Source organism: Sarcophilus harrisii, chromosome 3 (assembly GCF_902635505.1).
Source record: "Sarcophilus harrisii chromosome 3, mSarHar1.11, whole genome shotgun sequence".
Lineage (NCBI taxonomy): Eukaryota > Metazoa > Chordata > Mammalia > Dasyuromorphia > Dasyuridae > Sarcophilus > Sarcophilus harrisii.
The window spans coordinates 196,978,145-197,000,807 of NC_045428.1; the positions used below are offsets into that span (position 1 = coordinate 196,978,145).

The following is a 22,663-nucleotide window of genomic DNA, read 5'->3' on the forward strand; positions in this document are numbered from 1 at the left end:
ATTTCACCTGCTTTCTGTTTACATTTTGAGACTGGTCTTCTGGTAAACAGAAGGAAACAGAAAAAAGAGAAGGTACTCAACTTTCAACAGAGGACTAGTATTGATAAGAGGGAACTGTCAGTTTCACTGACAATGTTATTATGGGTATGACAATGAGATATTATGGGTAGAGACTGAGATAAGGGAAACATTAAAAAGCAAAAGAAAAAATGGATATATTAGCACTACAGATTTACTGCTGCCTATCTAGAGGTTATTTCCTACCAATTCATTTATTTCCATGAATATAATCATATTTATCTACTTAAAAAGAAAGGAAATCATATTGTTAATAAAATAGTTTAGGAAATTAAAAGCAAATGACATACCGCTTCCCAAGGATGCTGTGAATGGGACCTTATTGGCTTTGGTAGATACTGGATGTCGAAGCCTAGTAATCATGCCTGCAATAATAAGAGAATAATCAAAGTACCCATTGTAGCTTTTTAGTCTCTTAGTAAATAGTAGAAGGAAAAAGCAAATAATTCAGGCAAATAATAAATAGAATGTAGTGATTCTCGTATTTGAAGAAATCCGTTGTTTTGTCTATACTTATGGTATGAAATAAATTTAAGCACTGTTACAACTTAGGATTCTTTGAGATGAGATATACTGTAAGTCCTGAAGGAGTTTCTATTCTATTGGGGGAAATACAACAAGTAAACCACTAAGTAAATGTAGGGTGCGTGTAATGTTATATAACATCATTTCACATGGAAGAGAACTCTAATAGATAAGAAGAGCAGGAATGATTTCATATAGGAGGTGGCACCTGAATTGTGTTTTGAGGAAAACAAGGAATTCCAGGATAGTTAGGAAGAAATGTATTCCACAACATAGGAAATAACTTGTGAAAAGGCAAAAGTCTGGAGAGGGAATGTTTCATGTTGGAAACATCTAAAAGAACAATTTGACTGAAAGAGAAAATATATGAAGGAAAGTATTGTGAAATAAGACTAGAAAAGTAGATAAGTGGGAGCCAGATTGGGAGAGGTTTTCAAGGTCAAGCTAAGGATTTTATATTTTATTCTAGAGGCAATAGAGAAACACTGAAGATTTTTTTTAAACTAGGGATAAGTAAGGAAAGTGGGGATGTTAAACAACCATCTCAGCATTTTAGGAATGTAACTGACTGATTTGTGAAGAATAAATTAGAGAGGATAAAAACTAGAAGCAAGAAGACCAATTAGGAACCTAATGCAAAAGTCTTAGGAAGAGATCTTGTGAGTCTGAATTAAGGTAGAGGTTGTATGAGTAGAAAGAAAATGAAAGATACAAGCAATGTTCTGAAAATAGAATCAGTAACACTTGGCAACTGAAATAATATAAATAAAGAGAGAGAGATGGAACAAAAAGGATCCCAAGTTTGTGTACTTGGGTTAATGTAAAGATAAGTCCTTGATAAAACTCAGGTTTAGATGAGGAATGGGTTCTGGGAAGGAAGAAATTTAGTTATAATACTTCCAAATAATGCTGAGATTGGATTATAATAATTATAATCTATATTATTAACTAAATGTTTTATGAAAAATATTCTACATATGAATCTTGATTTTCATTTCATTTTGATATTTGGTGATGACTCATACATCATGAAAGGAAAGAGAATTTCTGTGGTTTGTCACCTGAATTTAGATTATAGCTGGCCATTACCCAGCCATATGTTGGTCAAAGGATATTAAAGGATATTAAAGGTGCCAAATGAATATTTATACAATGAGCCTACTTTAACTCAGCTATGTTCTCTGTTGGGCAATTAGAGAACCCACTAAAAAAATGTACAAAATACAGTCAAATCTCAGTGCATGCATCAAAGGAATCTTTTCCTTCTCCTTTGGTTTCACAAATAACAATATTTGGAGCAGGACCCAAGAAAACATCCAGTCATCAAGAAAAGAAAAGAAACTTAGGGGAATTACCTGCTGAATTGTGTTGATGATAATAAATAAGCTTAGGGATCGAATCAAAACAATAATTTTCTGCTAAGTACAATTTGTTTTCAGCATTTGTGTGCACATGATAATGTTTTACAGCTCCTTTTTTATCACTGAAAAAGAAAGCAAAAGGTGTTAGATTTTGTTCACTAATTAAAATTTAATTAGATATGTGATTTAGGAGCTCATTTAGAGGAGTTTAGTTTTTAAATTTCATGCTTATTATGGATGTCTATCACTTAGGCAGAATTACAAAATATAGTTTTTCTTTACATGCTTTTCAATATGTTTATATCATTTTAAAATCTAGAGTAGAATCTTATTTAATTATAATGCTAATACCAATTAAATATTTTGCTTACATTTTAGTTGGCTTGAAAGCATTTTTTTCCCTGAATAATAAAAGCTTCGGTTAATTAATTGGTTAATAGTTGCTACTATTTATACTATGTGCTTTAAAGGTTATGGTGATAATTTTTTTAGTGTCCTTTGCTGGAATGACTGGATGACTTTGGACTCTTCTTTGAAGTGATTACAGGGCCTCTGGGAAGAAAATGTCTTTCAAAATTCACTGGTATCAGAGAATCATAGAACCAGAACCAAGAGGGACATTAGAGATTATTTAGCTCAATCACAGTTTCCTACACACATATACACTTTGCAAATGAGGAAACTGAAGAATAAGGGTTAGAACTCAGATCTTATGATTCTCAACCAGTTCAGTATTCTTGTGTATGTGTGTGTGTTTTCGTTTTAATTTTATTATAGCTTTTATATTTACAAAACATATACATGGGTAATTTTTCAACAATGACCCTTGCAAAACCTTCTATTCCAACTTTTCCCCTCCTTCCCTCCACCCTTCCCCTGGATGGCAGGTAGTCCAATAAGTGTTAAATATGTTAAAGTATATGTTAAATGCAATATATGTATACATATTTATATAGTTGTCTTGCCGCACAAGAAAAATTGGATTTAGAAAGGTGAAAATAACTTTAGAAGGAAAACAAAAATGCAAACAGACAATAACAGAAAGAATGAAAATGCTATATTGTGGGCCACACTCATTTCCAATAGTTCTTTCACTGGGTGTAGCTTGTTTTCTTCATTACTGAACAAATGGAATTGATTTGGATCATCTCATTGTTGAAGAGAGCCACGACCATCAGAATTGATCATTATATAGTGCTGTTGTTGAAGTGTATAATGATCTCCTAGTTCTGCTCATTTCACTTAGCATCAGTTCATGTAAGTCTCTCCAGGCCTTTCTGAAATCATCCTGCTGGTCATTTCTTACAGAACAATAATATTCCATAACATTCACATACCACAATTTATTCAGCCATTCTCCAATTGATGGGCATCCATTTAATTTCCAGTTTCTAGTCACTACAAAAAGGGCTGCCACAAACATTTTTGCACATATAGGTCCCTTTCCCTTCTTTAAGATCTCTTTGGGATATAAGCCCAGTAGTAACACTTCTGGGTCAAAGAGTACGCACAGTTTGATAACTTTTTGAGCATAGTTCCAAATTGCTCTCCAGAATGGTTGGATTCATTCATAATTCCACCAACAATGTATCAGTGTCCCAGTTTTCCAACATCCCCTCCAACATTCATCATTATCTTTTCCTGTCATCATAGCCAATCTGAGAGGTATGTAGTGGTATCTCAGAGTTGCCTTAATTTGCATTTCTCTGATCGATAATGATTTGGAGCATCTTTTCATATGACTAGAAAGTTTCAATTTTGTCATCTAAAAATTGTCTGTTAATATCCTTTGACCATTTATCAATTGGAGAATGGATTGATTTCTTATGAATTTGAGTCAATTCTCTATATATTTTGGAAGTGAGGCCTTTATCATTTGACTGTAAAAAATGTTTTCCCAGTTTATTGTTTCCCTTCTAATCTTGTCTGCATTAGCTTTGTTTGTACAAAAACTTTTTAACTTGATATAATCAAAATTTTCTATTTTGTGATCAATAATTATCTCTAGTTCTTTTTTGCTCACCAATTCCTTCCTCCCCCCCACCCCCCAGGTCTGAGAGGTAAACTATCCTATGTTCTTCTAATTTATTTATAATATCATTCTTTATGCCTAGATCATAATTTATTTTGACCTTATCTTGGTGTACTGTGTTAAGTGTGGGTCAATGCCTAGTTTCTGCCACATTAATTTCCAATTTTCCCAGCAGTTTTTATCAAACAATGAATTCTTATCCCAAAAGCTGGGATCTTTGGGTTTGTCAAACACTAGATCGCTATAGTTATTGACTATTTTGTCCTATGAACCTAACCTATTCCAATGATCATAGGTATTCCACATGGTTTTGGTGACTGCTGCTTTATAATATAGTTTTAGATCTAATACAGTTAGGCCACCTTCATTTGATTTTTTTTTCATTAGTTCCCTTGAAATTCTTGACCTTTTGTTCTTCCAGAAGAATTTTGTTATTTTTTTTCTAGATCATTAAAATAGTTTCTTGGGAGTCTTACTGCTATAGCACTAAATAGATTAGTTTAAGTAATATTGTCTTTATTATATTTGCTCAACCTATCTAAGAGCACTTAATATTTTTCCAATTGTTTAGATCTGACTTTATGTGTGTGAAAAGTGTTTTGTAGTTTTGCTCATATAGTTCCTGACTTTCCCTTGGCAGATAGATTCTCAAATATTTTATACTATTGGCAGTTATTTTAAATGGAATTTCTTTTTGTATCTCTTGCTGTTGGATTTTGTTAGTGATGTATAAAAATGCTGATGATTTATGTGGATTTATTTTGTATCCTGAAACTTTGCTAAAGTTGTGGATTATTTCTAATAGCTTTTTAGTAGAATCTCTGGGGTTCTCTAAGTATACCATCATATCATTTGCAAAGAGTGATAATTTGGTTTGCTCATTATCTACTCTAATTCCTTTAATCTCTTTTTCATCTCTTATTGCCAAAGCTAGCATTTCTAATACAATATTGAATACTAATGGTGATAGTGGGCAACCTTGTTTCACTTCTAATCTTACTGTGAATGGTTCCAGTTTATCGCCATGATATATGATTCTTACTGATAGTTTTAAATAGATGCTACTGCCCTCTAGTGGTAATAAAAATGGGGGTTGGGTTTTTTCTAATGTTTTTTCTGTACCTATTGAGATGATCATATGGTTTTTTACAATTTGTTTATTGATATAGTCAATTATGCTAATAGTTTTCCTAATATTGAACCAGCCCTGCATTCCTAATATAAATCCTACTTGGTCATGGGGTCTTATCCTGGAGATGATTTTCTGTAATCTTTTTGCTAATATTTTATTTAAGATTTTTGCATCAATATTCATTAGGGAGATTGGTCTATATTTTTTTTCTCTGTTTTCATCCGACCTGGTTAAGGTATCAGTGACACATCTGTGTCATAAAAGGAATTTGATTGGAGTCCTTCATTGTTTATTTTTTCAAATAGTTTATATAGCATTGGTGTTAAATGTTCTTTAAATGTTTGGTAGAATTCACATGTAAATCCATCTGGTCCTGGGGATTTTTTCTTAGGAAGTTGATTAATAATTTGTTCTATTTCTTTTTCTAAAATGGGACTGTTTAAGCAATTTACTTCTTCCTCTTTTAATCTGGGCAACCTATATTTTTTAAAGTATTGATCCATATTTCATTTAGTATATCAGATTTGTTGGCATAAAGTTGGGCAAAGTAACTCCTAATTATTGCTCTAATTTCTTCTTCATTGGTGGAAAGTTCTCCCTTTTCATTTTTAAGAGTAGCAATTTGATTTTCCTCTTTTCTTTTTCTAATCAAATTCACCAAAGACTTATCTATTTTGTTGGTTTTTTCATAAAACCAACTCTTAGTTTTATTTATTAAATCAATAGTTTTTTACTTTCAATTTTATTAATTTCTCCTTTTATTTTTAGAATTTTAGTGTTTGGGGGTTTTTAATTTGTTCTTTTTCTAGCTTTTTTAGATGCAAGACTAATTCATTGAATTTCTCTTTTCCTATTTTATGCAAGTAAGCCTCTAGAGATATAAAAATTCCCCTTATTACGACTTTTGCTACATCCTACAAATTTTGTTATGATGTCTCATTATTGTCATTCTCTTGGGTGAAATTATTAATTGTGTCTATGATTTGCTGTTTCACTCATTCATTCTTTAGTATGGGATTATTTAGTTTCCAATTACTTTTTGGTCTATTTTCCTCTGTCTTTTTATTGAATGTAATTTTGTTGCATTGTGATCTGAAAAGGATGCATTCAGAATTCTGCCTTTCTGCATTTGAATTTGAGATCTTTATATCCTAATATATGGTCAGTTTTTGTATAGGTTCCATGAACTGCTGAGAAGAAAGTGTACTCCTTTCTGTCTCCATTTAGTTTTCTCCAGAGATCTACCATACCTAATTTTTCTATTTAACTCTTTAACTTCTTTCTTATTTTGGTTTGATTCATCTAGTTCTGTGAGTACAAGGTTGAGATCTCTCACTATTATAGTTTTGCTGTCTATTTCTTCTTGCAGCTCTCAAATTCTCCTTTAGGAATTTAGATGCTATACCACTTGGTGCATATATGTTTAATATTCATATTGCTTCATTATCTATGCTACCCTTAGCAAGATATAGTTTCCTTCCTTATCTCTTTTAATAAGATTAATTTTTCCTTTTGCTTGATCTGAGATCAGGATGGCTACCCCTGCCTTTTTTGGCTTCACCAGAAGCATAGTAGATTCTGCTCCAGCCTTTTACCTTTACTCTATATGTATCATCCTGCTTCAAATGTGTTTCCTGTAAACAACATATTGTAGGATTCTGGTTTTTAATCCAGTCTGCTATCTGTCTCCACTTTATGGGAGAGTTCACCCCATTCACATTTATAGCTAAAACTACTAATTCTGTATTTTCTGCCATCTTATTATCCCCAGATTATATTTTTCTCTTTCCTTTCCCCCTTACCTCCCTCCCCAGTATTACACTTATGAGAACCATTTGCCTCACTCAGCCCTCTGTCTTTAGAATCCCTCCCTCCCCCTTTCTTAAAGTTTTTCCCTACTATTTCTGTATTCCTTTGTTTTTAGCCTACCCCTTCCCTTTTTGCTTTTCCCCTTCCATTTTTCAATGAGGTGGGAGAAGTTTCTATGTAAACCAAATATGTCTAATATTTTCTCTTTGAGCCAAATCTGATGGGAGTAAGATTCACACCATGTTCATCCCCCTTCCTTCTTTCCCTCAGATATAATAGGTTTCCTTTGCCTCTTCGTGAGATGTAGTTTCCCCTTTTTTACCTCCACTTTTCTCTTTTTCTGGTACAATCTCCTTTCCAACTCTAGTTTCTTTTTTATATTACAACCATAAAATCAAATTATACATGTATCCTTTATGTATATCCATACCAGAAACACAGTTCTCAAGAGTTCTTTTTACCTTTTTATGTTTCTCTTGAATCCTATAATTTTTTGTTTGGCTCTGTTTTTTTCATCAGAAATAAATGGAATTCACCTATTTCACTGAATGTCCATCTTCTTCCCTGGAAGAAAATGCTCAGTTTAGCTGGATAATTTATTCTTGGCAGCATTCCAAGTTCCTTTGCTTTTCGGAATATCAGATTTCAGGCCCTTCAATCCTTTAATGTGGATGCTGCTAGATCCTGAGTAATCCTTATTCTGGCTCCTTGGTATTTGAATTGTTTTTTTTTTTTTTTTTTTCTGATTGCTTGTAGTATTTTTTCCTTGGTCCAATAGTTCTGGAATTTAGCCACAATATTCCTTGGAGTTTTAATTTTGAGGTCTTTTTCAGTAAGTGATGGATGAATTCTTTCAATGTCTATTTTGCCTTCTGATTCTATGACATCTGGGCAGTTCTCTTTGATGATTTCTTGAAAAATAATGTCTAGGCTCTTATTTTCATCATGATTTTCAGGGAGTCCAATAATCCTTAGATTATCTTTCTTAGATCTATTTTCCAGGTCTATTGTTTTCCCAAGTAGGTATTTAACATTTTTTTCAATTTTTTCAATTTTTGGGTTTTGCTTGACTGATTCTTGATGTCTCCCCAACTCGTTCATTTCCATTTGTTCAGTTCTAAGTTTTAATGAATTATTTTCATCTACTTTTTTCATTTCTTTTTGTATTTGTCCAATTGAGTGTTTAATAGGTTGTTTTGTCCTATGGAATTTTTTTTTTCCATTTCACCATTTTTTTAAGGAGTTATTTTCTTTTTCCAATTCACAAATTTTGTTCTACAGGGAGTTGTTTACCTTTTCCAATTCACAAATTCTGTTTTTCAGGGAGTTGTTTTCTTTTTCCACTCTATCTTTTAATGAGTTATATGTCTTATCCAGACCCTCTTGCAAAGTTTTCCTTTCCTTTCCCCATTCTTTTTCTAGCTCTCTTTTAAGATCCTTTTAATTTCTTCTATGAGAGCTTTGTGTGGTGGGGACAAGATCATATCCCCCTTTGGGGTTTCACCTAGAGACAATCTGTTTTTAGTCTCCCCAGGGTTTGAAATCTGCTCTCTTTCACTATAGAAGTTATCTATATTTAGAGCCTGCTTTGCCTTTTTACTCATTTTAACAAAAAAAAAAAAGAAAGAAAAAAGAAAGAAAAAAAAAAGCTTACAGTCTGTTTTTGGGACAATGACGGCTTATCAAGCTTCCTCAACGGGCAACAGGAAGTGGCAGTGAAACAGCAGTGGAAAGGCAGCAGCTGCACTGGGATTGGGCTGAATCACTCTCAGTGTTGGGTGGGTGTGGCCAGGTCCTGTGAGACTCTGGTGCTTTGGGGTACACTCTTCATCCTCTGTGTTTATGTTGGAAGTTTTATAATTTCTCTGCTAATCTGCTGGCTTGCTGTCAGGGCAGAGTACCCGACATTGTGGTAGAGTCCTCTTTGCAAATTTTTCACCTGTGGAGACTATATCCCACCGCTAGTCTGCTCAGCTTGAGCTGTCCTCCATACTCTGCCTGCTTGCCTACCTGTACCTGCACCTGGCCTCCTCCTGTGCCCACACTCAACCAAAACAGACCTTTTTTGGTGATCTTCGAGATTATCTTCTGTTGGTAATGTGTTGTCTTCCCAATATTCGTGGGTTCTGACAGTCCAGCACTAATTCAGAGGCTGAATTTCATAAATAGTTTGAGGGTAGTAGAGAAGCTCAGAATGACGCATGTGTCCTCTCTGCCATCTTGGCTCCATCCCTTCAGTTTAGTATTCTTTTGACTGTGCCGTGCAACTTCCACCAAGGCCATCTTTAATACATTTAGTATTTGGGGACTGATTGGTTCAGAGTGAATGTAAATAGATTTTTTTTAACTGGATAAAAGATGCCTTTTTTTTCTTAATTTCTTAATTAATCTTAATTATTGAATGGGTGTTGCCTCAAACTAAAACCTGTTGACAGGTTTTAGCTTAAAAGAGCCAAAATCTCCAACTGTATCTAGGGCCGTCTTACTGACGGCCCTACTTACTGACCTATGTCTGGCCACGGGACCCAAATGACTCCACAGGGGGAAACTGAGGCTAGTGACTTTGTACACCTTTCTGAGCTTATTTAAAATCAATTCACTTCCATTTCATAGTATCACCTTTCTGATGCCATAGTCCTCTTTGAGAAAACAAGGAAAACAACAGTAATAACAACCTCCAAAGCTATGAAGAAACTGCAAGTGAACAAATTCTTAACTTTAAAAAAATCTTCCTTTCTTTTTGTGCCAAGTATAAATTGTTAAACAATCAGATATGTAACATATAAATTGATAGATAGACTAAGGGAGTTGGCTTCTACCTGGCATTTGAGGGGAAGTTTAGAGCTATAATTTCCAGCTCAACATTTGTAACATCTATGGGTATTCTTAAGAAGGACTTTAAATGTTTTTAAAAAATTTTTTAATTAATTAATTTGAATTAATTTTAGTTCCAAAAATAAGTGTATGCCATATAAGACATTGTAATTGACAATAAGGGATGGGGGGGGGACTGAGAAAAACAAAGAAACAAGGATAGGTTTTCATATTTCTAAAGTGGTTGAAAATCAATAATCTAAACTGGAAAGCAATTGTTGGGTCAAACTCTCACCCTGATGTTCTAGTAAGATAATATTCTTGTTGTTGTTGACCAGTCAGTTTTGTCCAAATCTTTGTGATCCCATTTGGGGTTTTCTTTGCTATTTTCTTCTCTAGCTCAAAGGAAATTGAGGCAAACAACATTGGTTAAACTACATGTCCAGGGCAACACAGGTGTTAGGTGTTTGATATCAGACTTGAATTCAGGAAGATGAGTCTTTATTATCATTATTATTATTCAAGATAATTGAAGACTTTCTCTTGTGCTATGTAAGTATAGACCCCGGGAACTAATTTACAGGCTTAGTACTGAATAGAGGAGAAAAACATTGATGAGAGAGGGTAAAAGACCCAGAGTATGGCAGTTTGCCTTATTTCCACATCCAAGAGAGCATAAAATCAAAAATCTTGCATGAGAAAGGAAAGCAATTCTTACCCAAGTCCTAAATAATTTGTGAAACATCATACCTGTTGCAACAAAAAAAAAATTCACTCCACTGATGATGATTAATAAGAGAATTTCATGTAAGAGCTACATATGCAAATAAAACATGCACACAAATTGATAATCCTCATACTTACTTTAGGGCCATACTAAATAAGGATACTGTGTATCGTCCTGCTTGGCTTGAGTTCCGAACCATAAATGCTCCTTCTTTTCCCTAAAAAAGGGAAGAAAAATGCTCAAGGAAAATAAGAGATAATTCTAAGGAAATTGTCACTTTCAAAAAACTATTTTTCAGCTATTGCTTAGAAGATATGAAATGGGATTGACTAAAATGTTCCTGTTAGTGGCCCCAAAAGATATATTTGAAAGTTACATGTAGAATATTTTGTACAGATGGCTTTCCAAAGTTCCTCTTGTTCTTCAGGGCTCACTTTATATACCTATAGGGTGTGCTCTGGTTTTTCCAGTCTGTTAATCCTATTTATCTTGTACTTTTTTCATCAGTGTGGGGAAATATGTGAATTAGTAACCCATTCATCATTTTTTTGTTTTGCCTGAGTCATTGTGAGGGAACATGTCTCACAATTAAAACAGTAATTTATTCAATCAATCAATAAAATAATCAATAAGCATTAATTAAGAATCTGGGATAGGCCTGGCATTATGATGGACACTGGACACATAAAGACAGAAACAAAATAATCCCTAGCCTCAAGGAATTTATTTTCTGCAAATACACAAATACAAATAATACTATTTAGCTATAATACAAATAAGTTATTTAGAATTTATTTTGGTCTTCAAGCTTTGTAAAACCTCCTAAAGGTATGATATGTTTGTTTTATTTTGGTGGAGAAATAAATGAAAGTTAATTGAAACAACTAACCAAATTACCCTATCCCACTTAAAGTAGCTAATCAATACTCTAGCATATCATATAGATCAAACAATCAAGACTTTGATCAATTTTATAAATTTGAAAATATTTGACTTATTTAAAAGTCCTTGAAAATCATTGGATAAAATGGAATAATGCCATAATAGAATTGTTTTTGGATTATTTAAGATAACTTGGTGGTTCTGTATAAAATATCAAGGTAATTCAGAACCCAAGCACTTGAACATTTGGCAGCTGGGTAGTAGAAATTTTCTATCTAAACCCCTGACGATATATGTGATGATGGGAGAGTAAGCACCAAAGCCTATGCAATACAAAGCAAATTCAAGGTAATCTGGGAGAGAAGGGTAATATTAGTAGCTGGGAGATCAGGAGAAGCCTCATGTAGAAGGAAAATGGGCTAGTTTGACCAGACCATAGAATGTGTAAAAGGGAGTAATGTATAATAAGGCTAGAAAATTATCCTGAAACCAAATTGTGATAGGTTTTAAATGTGTAGTAGGAGAGTTTGTACTATATTTTAGAAGTAAAAAAGGGAGCCATGGGACTTTTTGTGCAGATGAGCAACATGGTCAAGACTGCCCATTATGAAAATCACTTGATTTACCATATTCCCATAAGCCTGTGAAGTAATTACTTTAGTTATTATTGTACTCATTTTACAGATAAGAAAATTAAGATTCAGGGGAGTAAAATAGCATGTTTATGGACACAAAAACTAATAGATATTAACTTAGGGTTTGAATAATCTATTTCAAATAATAATCATAGGGAAATATACTAGTGGGGACTTTTTAGCCTTAGAAAAACAATTCCTAAACTTTCAGAGCTACCCCTGTACTCCGATGGGTTAAGTAGCTACTAAGTCAGGATGTCTTGTCTCAAAGCCCATGACATTATTCATTACTCCATCCTGCTTCTTTCATCTCACAGAGAATGAAAAACATTTAAAAATAAAAGACCCAACAAAAATCTACCCAACTATTTTGGTTTATTAGTTTTGTAAAACCTCCTAAAGGTATGATATGTTTGTTTTATTTCTAACCCATTTAAGCTTCAATATCAGGTATGAGAGTAAGCTGGTAAAATCGGCCTTGATTTCAAGCAGGCCTGTGTCCTGATGCTGCTTATGACATTTACATCTTTTGTGATTTCCCTTTTCCTTATTATAACCCAGAGTCAAGCCTCCTTGTTCTGGTACTCAAAGCCCTCAGTGATAAGCATGCAGCATTATTTATTATCCAACTTCATAAACCCAAAATCAAATCAAACAACACTTTATTCATTCTATAGATCTTCCTTCATGCCTTACCTTACAAGCATGACTTATTCTGTTACTTCAACCTGAAAAGTGCATTTCTGTAATTTCCACTTGTTGAAATTAAAGACTAACCCTCTCCAGGGCAGGGACAACACATTTTCCTATCTATTTTCCTTAAGCGCAACACATTGACTTACACATGAGAGGTGATCCAAATATGTATATTTAATTAATCAACCTTAACATCCATGAATTAACTACATTTAATCAATTTATCAGGTATCTTACAAATATAATTAACATAATTCTCTCAGAAAAAAAGAAAGCATGGATATTTTTGAAAAGAGTATGGCTGTTTCACAATACCTTTTGTCTCAGTAATTGTTCAGACTGGGCTCTTGAGATATCACCTGCGAACCAGCTGCAGCAGAAAAGATCATGTACTGATATTAAGGATCACTTTAACTTGACTTATATGTTGCTCAGTTTCCTTATATGTAAAACTTGGCAGAGATGGGAAGGGAAGAGATAATTTTCCTAAAGGTCTTCTGTTTCTAAAGTTGTATAATTCTATAAGGCCAATGAGGCCTTACAGAATTAATCTATCTCTCTACCTCTACATACACACATATATAAAATATGTATTATATAACTATACATACACACATATGCAATATGTTATATATATACATACATATATAATATGTATTATATGTACATACACACATATATACATGCACAGACATACAGAGAGAAGAAGAGAGAAAGAAAGAGATAAAGAAAGAGAGACACAGAGAGAGAAAATATACATTAAGATTGTCTAATATACAAAAAAGTCAGATCCCAAATCATTCTGCTTCATGTTTCTAACAAAACCAAACCAAAACTGATTGAGATACATTTTGTAGTACATTCATTAAAAATGTTTTTTTCCCCTAAGAAATTGGATATCATATCTAACAGATGTTTATAGGATGGGGTGAATAATATATAAATTTCAGTTTCCTCATTGACAAAATGAAAGAATCAGATTTGATGACCTTTGAGGTCTCTTCCAGAGCTAAATCCATGACCTTTAAATCTTCCTGATAACTAATTATCAGGTAGGAAGATATGGATATGGAAGATAGGAGAAAGAGTAAAAGGAAAGGCCCTGGTAGACAGGAGTCTTGGTGGGGTGGGAGTGAGAAGAAGCTGTATATGAAAGGACATTTCATAACTTTTTAGAGACTCAATTTTTACCATTTTTGATATTCTCTTTCAGTGGTCTACTCCCAGAGAAATAAAGACCCTAGGCTATGGTCCAGAGGAGACAGGGAAATAGGATAGATTTTGGTGAGGGAGGCAATTGGGGTTAAGTGACAAGTCATATAGCTACTAAATGTCTGAGATTGAATTTGAACTCAGGTCCTCTTGACTTCAGAGCTAGTATTCTATCCACTGTGCCATCTAGATGCCCTGAGGCAGAATTTTTCAAGATTGGAACCATACAAGGACCTTGTATCATTTAAATCTCCATTATTGTAGGAGGAAAGTTGCTATTGAAGCCACATGAGCAAAATGCCTGCTCCAGTAAAATGTCCCTCATATTGTTGATAAAATCATATCATGAGGCATTATAAGGAGCTTTCTACAGCTGTTCTTCTCTGAACATCTCCAATTTTTTACCTGCTATGGAAATCAACATTCAATTTCTTTAGAGAATGGGCCTCCCCTCCTTCAACCCACCTTCCTCTTTCCCATCAACTTAACTAGTAAATGAAAAGGCTATGATATAATGGAAAGTGATCAGGCCTAGGGTCATTGAACCATTAAAAGGATAATAGAAGATGGATTGACCTCTCTTTTCAGAGGCTCTGAGGAAGACTCCTTGGAAATAAAATTATTTTCTCACTCAGGAGCCTGATATCTGAAAAATCTACAAAGACTTATTCCTTTGATTAAAGTCTTTGCCTTTTGCTTTAATGTAATTTTCCATCTCATATTGAACCTCTTTAATTATTTGTACCTTTTTAAGAAAGAAATGTCCCTCAGAGCAGGGTGTTTTGCCTTTATTTTTGCTTGTTTGATATGGAGCTAATGCTAGACTTATAGATGAAGAAAAGGTTCATAAAGAAGAATCCATGAAAGGATTCCTATGCAATTTTGCTTAGAGCTATCCTTGACAATTGACTTAAGAGGAAGGCTGCAAATATCCACAACATTTGTGTAAAAAATAGTTAGATATCTTAATAAATAAGGTAAGATGAAAAAAATTTTTCCTTGGGTCAAGAAGCCTTTTTTATATTTTTTTAGAATCTTTGGTGATTCTTAGGGGTCTGAATAAATTTTGTCTTTTTTGTCTCTATAGGTAGAATGTGATCCATTACCTTGTGTCTTTTCTATAATATATTAAATTAGGTAGATTTATTAGGTTTTATTCAGCTAATCATAAGATCTTATTGTACAATTGAAAAGGAGTTAGCAAAGTATCTATTAAAGTGGTAGACTATTAGATTTAAAGTCAGGAAGGCCTGAATTCAAATCCTACCTCAAGACACTCACTAGCTATGTGACACTGATTCAATTACTCAACCTCTTTCTACTTCAGTTTTCTCATATATAATGGGAATATTATAGTACTTAACTCAAAAAATTATTTTGCTCAAATGAGACAGTATATAGGAAAAGTATTTTATAATGCCTTACAAATAATAGGCATACAATTCCAATTTATCATGGAGAGAGTCATCTGTATCCAGAAAGAGGAATATGAGTCTTGAATGTGAATCACAGCATAGTATTCTCACCTTTTTTGCTGTTGTTTGCTTGCTTTTTTTCTCATATTTTTCCCTTTTTGATTTAATTTTTGTTGTGCATCATGAAAAATGTGTAAATATGTATAGAAGAATTGCACATGAGCATTGGATTACTTGCTGTCTTGGGGAGAGTGGGAGAGAAGGAAAAAATTTAGAACACAAGATTTTACAAGGGTGAATGTTGAAAACTATCTTTGTATGTATTTTGAAAATAAAAAGCTATAATTAAAAAATAATAGGCATAAATGCAAGCTGTTTTTATTAGCTAAAGAGCATTGGAAGGTATTGCAAAAAAAAAATCTAGTCCTAATCCTAGATTGAAAGTCATTAATCTAGAACTAGAAGAGATTCTCAAGATCAGTTCATCACAACATCAAAGCTTTAGGATGGAGAGAATTCCAAATTCTCATTTTACAAGTGAGGAAACCGAATCTTAGAGAGGTCAAGTGACATGCTTAAGATCACTTTAGAGCCCTTCATAATCCAACTCCCAATCCAATGCAGAAATCACTATGTAATTGTTTTTGTTTTTCTATGCGTTAGGATTGTGGAGTCTTCTGTTAAGAGTTATGTAACACCTAGAACAAAGGGACACTAATTCTAGGTACAAAATACATAGACTATTTCTTAATGTCATCCTGACAAAAAAGGTTATCTTTTTATTGTATAGATACTGTGTTTGAGAGACAGAGACAAAGACACACACACACACACACACACACAGAGAGAGAGAGAGAGAGAGAGAGAGAGAGAGAGAGAGAGAGTACAGAAAGAGAACAGAGAGAGAACGGGGTGAGGGGGAGAGGAGAAGGGAGAGAAGGAAGAAGGGATGGAGGGAAGGACCGAGAGGGGAAGGGAGGGAGGAAGAGAGATAGAGAGACAGAGAGACGGAGAGATTGTCTAGATAATCCACTTTAAGAAGGCATTAAGGCATTTTTTTCCCCTTAAAACACTACAAGACATTTTTCATCAAAGTTCTGCAGTACTCTGGATTTAGTTAGGCCAGTCAATAAATAATGATGAAGGTCTTGGTCTGTGCCAGGCACAGTGCTAAGTACTAGGAATATAAAAAATGGCAAAAATTGAAGGGAATGAGTCTCTACACTCAAGATGCTAATATTCTAATGGGGGTAAATGTAAACTATGTAAATTTGTCCATACAAGGTGTGAGTATACACACACAAAGGAAATCTTGGATTTGGAAGGAAATATTAGAAGTAATGCACTAGGGAAAGAGTAAGGAAAAGAGGTGGAGGTTCTCTTTCCCAACTTTTTCTACAACTGCGTTTGATCTAAGTCTTCAAGGACCAGTGAACCCCAGAAGTAAAAATGAGAAGAGAGAACATTCCAGGCACAGAATTAAGCCAGCCTCCAAATATCAAGTCTGGAGATAGAAATTCTAAAGCAGTAATCCAAATTAGTAGTGACTACTACTTTCATGCTACATCAAAAAAACTTTCTTGATCCAGTCCCACAGCGGTAAAAGGTTTTTGTACATATACACCCAGTATACATAAACTAATGATTATGTCATAAAAACTTATGCAAAAATAGAAAGTATAAAAGAATGAGATAAATTTAATGTCAGGGAGGATCAACAGAGAAGCCAATGGAGTTTATTTACAGGAGTAGTAAAATGGTCAGACCTGCCCTTTAGAAAAACCATTTAGGCAGTTTTTAGGTAGAATGGATTAGAGACTACAAGCAGGGAGATTGGTTAAGACATTATTTCAGTAATTAACATGAGAGAAGTTCAGAACTAAGATGGTGGTTTTATAAACAGAGAGAACAGATCTAAGAGATGTTTTAAAGGCAGTGATGATAAAATTTGGCAACTGACTAGATGTGCTTGGTGAAGGAAAATACGGAATCTCTGATAATGCCAATATTAAAAACTTGGGAACTGTAAGCCTTAGTGATATCCCCAATTTCAGTAATATTGGCAAGAAGACTTTCTGGGGAAAAGTAATGAATTCTATTTTGGACGTAATGATTTTGAGAGGATTTCAAGACATTTAATTCAAAATGCCTAACAGAGAAAGAATAAGTATTTATATAGCATCTACTATGAGCCAAATAGTTTGTGGTGTAGAGAAATGAAATGAAAAAGAAAATGAACACATAGATTGATGAGTCATAACTCACAAAAAGAAATTAGGAAATAGAAAGAAAACATATTGGTAAGTCATGATAAGGATGATAATTAAACTCTTTAGATTTGATGAAGTCACCAGGTCAGAAAATCTATGGAGTGTAGAAGAGACTCAGGGCTGAGCTTTGACATACAATTCACAATTAGAGAGAGTGATATGGGATGATGAACCAACAATGGAAACCAAGGAGTCAAAACTTTGGGGTTTTGGAGAGGGGAACTAGCTGCGGGACCCTTCCATTTCACTTTATTATTTATATTTCTAGGATATAGCACAGTTATTCTAAACATAGATGTTTAATAAATTCTGGCTAACTGACTGACTGACTTTCAAAAGTAGCCTCATGCAACACCCTTGGCATGTTCCCAGGACTAGGGCATCATTTTTTACCATTCCCCCATTCTTATTATATATAAAGAAGAACGAAGAACTCAGACCCTTCCAATAAAATGAAATAAAAACTCTACCCACTTACTCATAGTTGTTAAGGCTTTCCTCTTCCTCAGATGAACTTGATCTTGCATCTCCCCTGTGGAAGAGGAGAAATATCATACAGAAAAAGTCCAGAGAAGGACAAATGTCCATTAGCTTAATTTCCCCCCTTTATTCACCCATCCAAGACTCCATTTTCCCTTTTCACCCTGAGGAAGTTGTAAACAATAGTAGGAATAAACTTGTGGTTTTCTGTATTGAGATCCATTTGAGTGAATGACCATTAACATAGCTAAGACTTGGCAACAACCCAGTTTTCTTGGGCTTTCTCCAAATAGCAGGACAAAGGAAACACATGAGGAACACTTGTGTGTTTTGAGCAAAATCTCTGGCTATGTGGAGAGCCATTCTTGTAGATGATTTTTAAAAAATCAATTTTGAGACACTTTTTTTCATGCTATAGATATCTGGAAAGAATATCAATATTTGTCACAATAATAGATTTAGTCCTGGAAGGCCTTAACAAGCCAAAGATTTTTTTTTTTAACAATAGCTTTTTATTTTTCAAAATATGCAAAGGATAGTTTTCAGCATTCACCCTTGCAAAGCCTTGTGTTCCAAATTTTTCTCCCTCCCTTCTCCCTACCTCTCTCCCCTAAATAGCAAGTAATCCAATATAGGTTAAATATGTGCAGTTTTTTAAAGCATATTTCCACATTTATCATGCTGCGCAAGAAAAATCAGATTAAAAAGGAAATAATCAGGGAAAAAAAAAACCAAGCAAGCAAACAACAATAATAACAAAGGTGAAAATAGTATGTTGTGATCCACATTCAATCCCCATAGTCCTCTCTCTGGATGCAGATGGCTCTCTCCATCACAAGTCTTTTGGAATTGTAAATTTAATTTTAATCTTCTCATTTTACAGATGAAGAAAGGCCCAGAGGTCTGGAATGGTTGTCATTTGTCAAGGAACACACAGATCTATATTAAGTTTCTATGGAAGGATTTGACTTTAGCTTTTTCTCACTTCAAGTCTAGTGTTTTAGAGCTATTACTATAAATAGGTTGATAGGAATTATTCATTGTCTTTTCTTTGTACAAATTTTCAAATGGAAAGTCTTCATCTTCCAATCACTCAGATTTTCAAGCTCAGAATCATCTTTGTCTCCTCACTCTGTCTTAGCCCCCACCCTATAGTCAATTAATTACCAAGTTTTAGCAATTCAACCTTAACAGTTTCTCTCAATGGATCTCCTTTCTCCTCATACATGGTCAACTTTTTGTTCAACTATTGAAATAGTCTCTTAATAGTTTTCATGTTTTAAATTTCTCCTTCTCAAATCCATCCTCCAACAGTGACCAAAGAGATTCTCTTAAAGCATTAATATGCCCATAACATTTCCCTGCTTAAAAACCACCATTGTCTTCATTTGGGGCAGCTATGTGGTGTCATAGTGATAGAATGCTTGGCTTGGAATAGGAAGTTCAAATCTTGAGTTCAAATGTGACCTCAGACAGATCAATTGTGTGATCCTGGGCAAGCCATTTAAACCCTATTTGCCTCAGTTTCCTCATCTGTAAAATGAGCTGGAGAAGAAAATAGCAAACCACCCCAGTATCTTTGCCAAGAAAATCCCAAATGGGTCACAAAGAGTCTGACATGACTAAATAACAAAAATTTTGTTTTGTGTACTTTTTGTTTGTGTTTATATACATATATATATATATATATATATGTATATATGTATATGGGCAGGAACCCCCAAAGACTGTATGCTCTCTGAAGGCAGGAACTGTTTCAGTTTTTTCTTTGTATCCCGAGTACCTGTCATGTAGTAGGTGCTTCATAAATACTTAATGACTAATTGATTGATAAGTTTTCTGGGCTTCAGAAGGTATCAAAGATAAATAGAACTTTAAAGTTTGCAAAGCACTTTACAAATATTTATTTGTCTTCACAAGCAAGTATCAGGTAAGAACTATTATAGTTCCCATTCCTTAAAGATGAAGCTAAGACCCAGAGTTACACAGCTAGTAAATGGCCAAAACTGGATTTAAAACCAGTTCTTCATTCCTGACCCCAAGCCCAGCTCTCTATCCACTATCCTCTCTAATTGCCTTTTGCTAAGATTCAGTCTTTATTATTTGCTGCAGATACCTCTCTAGTCTGCTTTAGATTCTATCAGTTTCTCATGAAAAATAGAAGTAAATATAACGGACTTACCAGGAAATCATTGGTATACCCTGAGTTTTTACATGTTTCTTTAACTGGATCCCAGAAACAGCATTTTCACCTCTGCAAATGAAATGGACATATTCTAGAAATACATGTTCTATGCAATTCTCATTTGCCTTGTGAGATTTTTTTTTAAATCTAAATTTTCTCATATGTTTAATATTACATAATACCTTAATCCATATATTTTGAACAATGAATCTAATGAGTCATTATTACCTTTTTTTTTGAATAGACCCTGATAAATTGCAATTGTGTTCTACTAGAACATTTTCTAAACAGAATTAAACCTTCACTATATTGAAAAAGTGACTCATTTTCTACTAAATTTTTAAAATCCAATCCCCCAAATTCCATCTCAGCACCTGTATCTGTTTGTGTTTTCATTTCTGTTTCATCTGGTTGGTTTGGTGTTTTTTTTTTTTAATAGGAGACCTGGATTAATATACCATCTTGACTGCCAACCCACCATCTCTTAATTTCCCTGTAGATACTTAGGTATTATTTTCCATCATTTTAATGCTTTCAAGTAAATTTTTAATATTCTCCTGCTGTTTGAATGGTACATTAGGAATTTTATTGTGACATATATTCTTGCAATTATAGGCAACGTTTTTAAAAGATTCATTTTAAGTTTCTTTAACTACATGGCCAGCAGAATTTTCTCTGTTCCTCTACAATCAGGTCTATTTATCTAATTTTCTTGGTTAACAAAATCATTCAGAAGCAGTTTAACACAAAGGCAATTTTACCTGGTTTATGAGCCTAACTCCTTTTGGCCATTAGAACAATCATCATTCCTCCCTTTCCCCCCGGCACTTTTTTTTTTTTTTTTGATGTAGCATTCCTTCAACTGAAAAACAAAGTTTACCTGACTCCTTTTCAAAGACTGTATCAAAAATATCTGAGGCTTTGGCCTCCTTTCCCTACAGTACTGTGCCAACTTGATCAAATTCATTAACACATCAACAAACTTTTTTTGAAAGGTCTATTTTTGCTGGATGGGTGTTGTACCTCTGGGTGTTGTACCTCTCAGTAAACTCTCCCAGTTTTCTGAGAACTTCTAAGGGAGAGGAATGTCCTTAGAGTCAGGATTTTGCAACATCATGTCTCAGGGGCATGTCAGAGGTAACATTACTTCCCAACCTGAAAGTAAGCTGAAAAAGCATAACTTCATTTTAAAACTTCTAGCTGGCACCAGACCTTTCAAAAGTCCCATAAGTTACAAACAAATTCAGTGCTATCCACCTTAAAAAGTGGGGTAGTAGATAGAGCAGGGGATACAATGATGGACTTAAGAATCAAGATAGACCTGAGTGTAACCCTGTGTAATCTCTCTCAGCCTATTTTCCTCATTAGTAAAATAAAGATATTTATAACACCTATCTCACAATTGTGAAGATTCAATCAGATTACATATGTAACATTCTTTGCAAACCTTAAAGCTCTATTTAATTACTAGTTGTTATTACGATCATTATTATAAATATTTATATGAAGGACTGATTTACTAAGAATTTCAAAGGGGTAGGTCTTTGTACTAGTCCTTGCATTGTCCAAAGTAATTATGTTTTTACTTAATGACAAAGTCTATATTTATTCCCTTGGTTGACTCAGATCAAAACCTTTCCACTAGTCAATCCTGACTAAAATATCTATAAAGATTAACCTGAATTATTGAATTATGAGAAATATTTCTATAATCTGTTCCTTAAGGCTCATCTACATTCTAATAATTTAAAACCAGAGGATATGGCTTGAGAATAACCCAAGAACTGGAATTTTTAGCAGTAGTACCTCCTTTCTTTTGCCCTTAAGCCTTCTGAGGAAGTAATATTTCCATCAACAGGTTTGGAGTCTCATTCTGATTCAACTTCTGAAGAAATGGTCCCATAATATGCATCAATTTGCTTTTGATTAAGTTCCTTATACTCTCAGAGTATAAAGAAATAAGTATAAGGAACTTAATCAAAAGCAAATTGATGGAGGAGTCCCCAAACATTTTAAAATATGGGGTCAGTTCACTGTCCCTCAGACTGTTGGAGGGCTGGACTATAGTAAAAACAAAAACTTTGTTTTGTGGGCCTTTAAATAAAGAAACTTCATAGCCCTGGGTGAGGGGGATAATTGTCCTCAACTGCCGCACCTGGCCTGCGGGCCGTAGTTTGAGGACCCCTGAACAGTTTGAGCATTGATTCTATGGAGATTTTATTTCATGTACAACAGCAGAAGAAAGGCAGATTGTAGTAGCAGATCACAAGCTAGTTTTAGAGTTAGGAACATAGATTAAAATTTTATACATATAAACAACATGACATTCAGTAATGGGACTAGTCACTTAAGTTGCTCCTAACAAATCTCTTAGGCTATAACTAGCCCAACAATTAAATTACCTTTCTAC

At 34.0% G+C, this 22,663-nt stretch overlaps 1 protein-coding gene across 4 annotated transcripts in view; it reads right to left on the bottom strand.

The window, feature by feature from the left end:
* BMX (BMX non-receptor tyrosine kinase) overlaps positions 1-22,663 on the bottom strand; it is an 84,175-nt gene that overhangs the window by 20,911 nt on the left and 40,601 nt on the right. For 3 of the 4 annotated variants that reach the window (XM_012547097.3, XM_031958966.1, XM_031958967.1), the window contains exons 8-13: positions 20,251-20,322; positions 18,067-18,120; positions 13,007-13,061; positions 10,616-10,695; positions 1,959-2,086; positions 369-443 (exon numbers count right to left, since the gene is read on the bottom strand). In XM_012547097.3, the coding sequence (XP_012402551.1) occupies positions 369-443; positions 1,959-2,086; positions 10,616-10,695; positions 13,007-13,061; positions 18,067-18,120; positions 20,251-20,322 (464 nt within the window). The remainder of the gene's footprint in view (positions 1-368; positions 444-1,958; positions 2,087-10,615; positions 10,696-13,006; positions 13,062-18,066; positions 18,121-20,250; positions 20,323-22,663) is intronic. The other variant, XM_023501238.2, reaches the window with a different exon arrangement.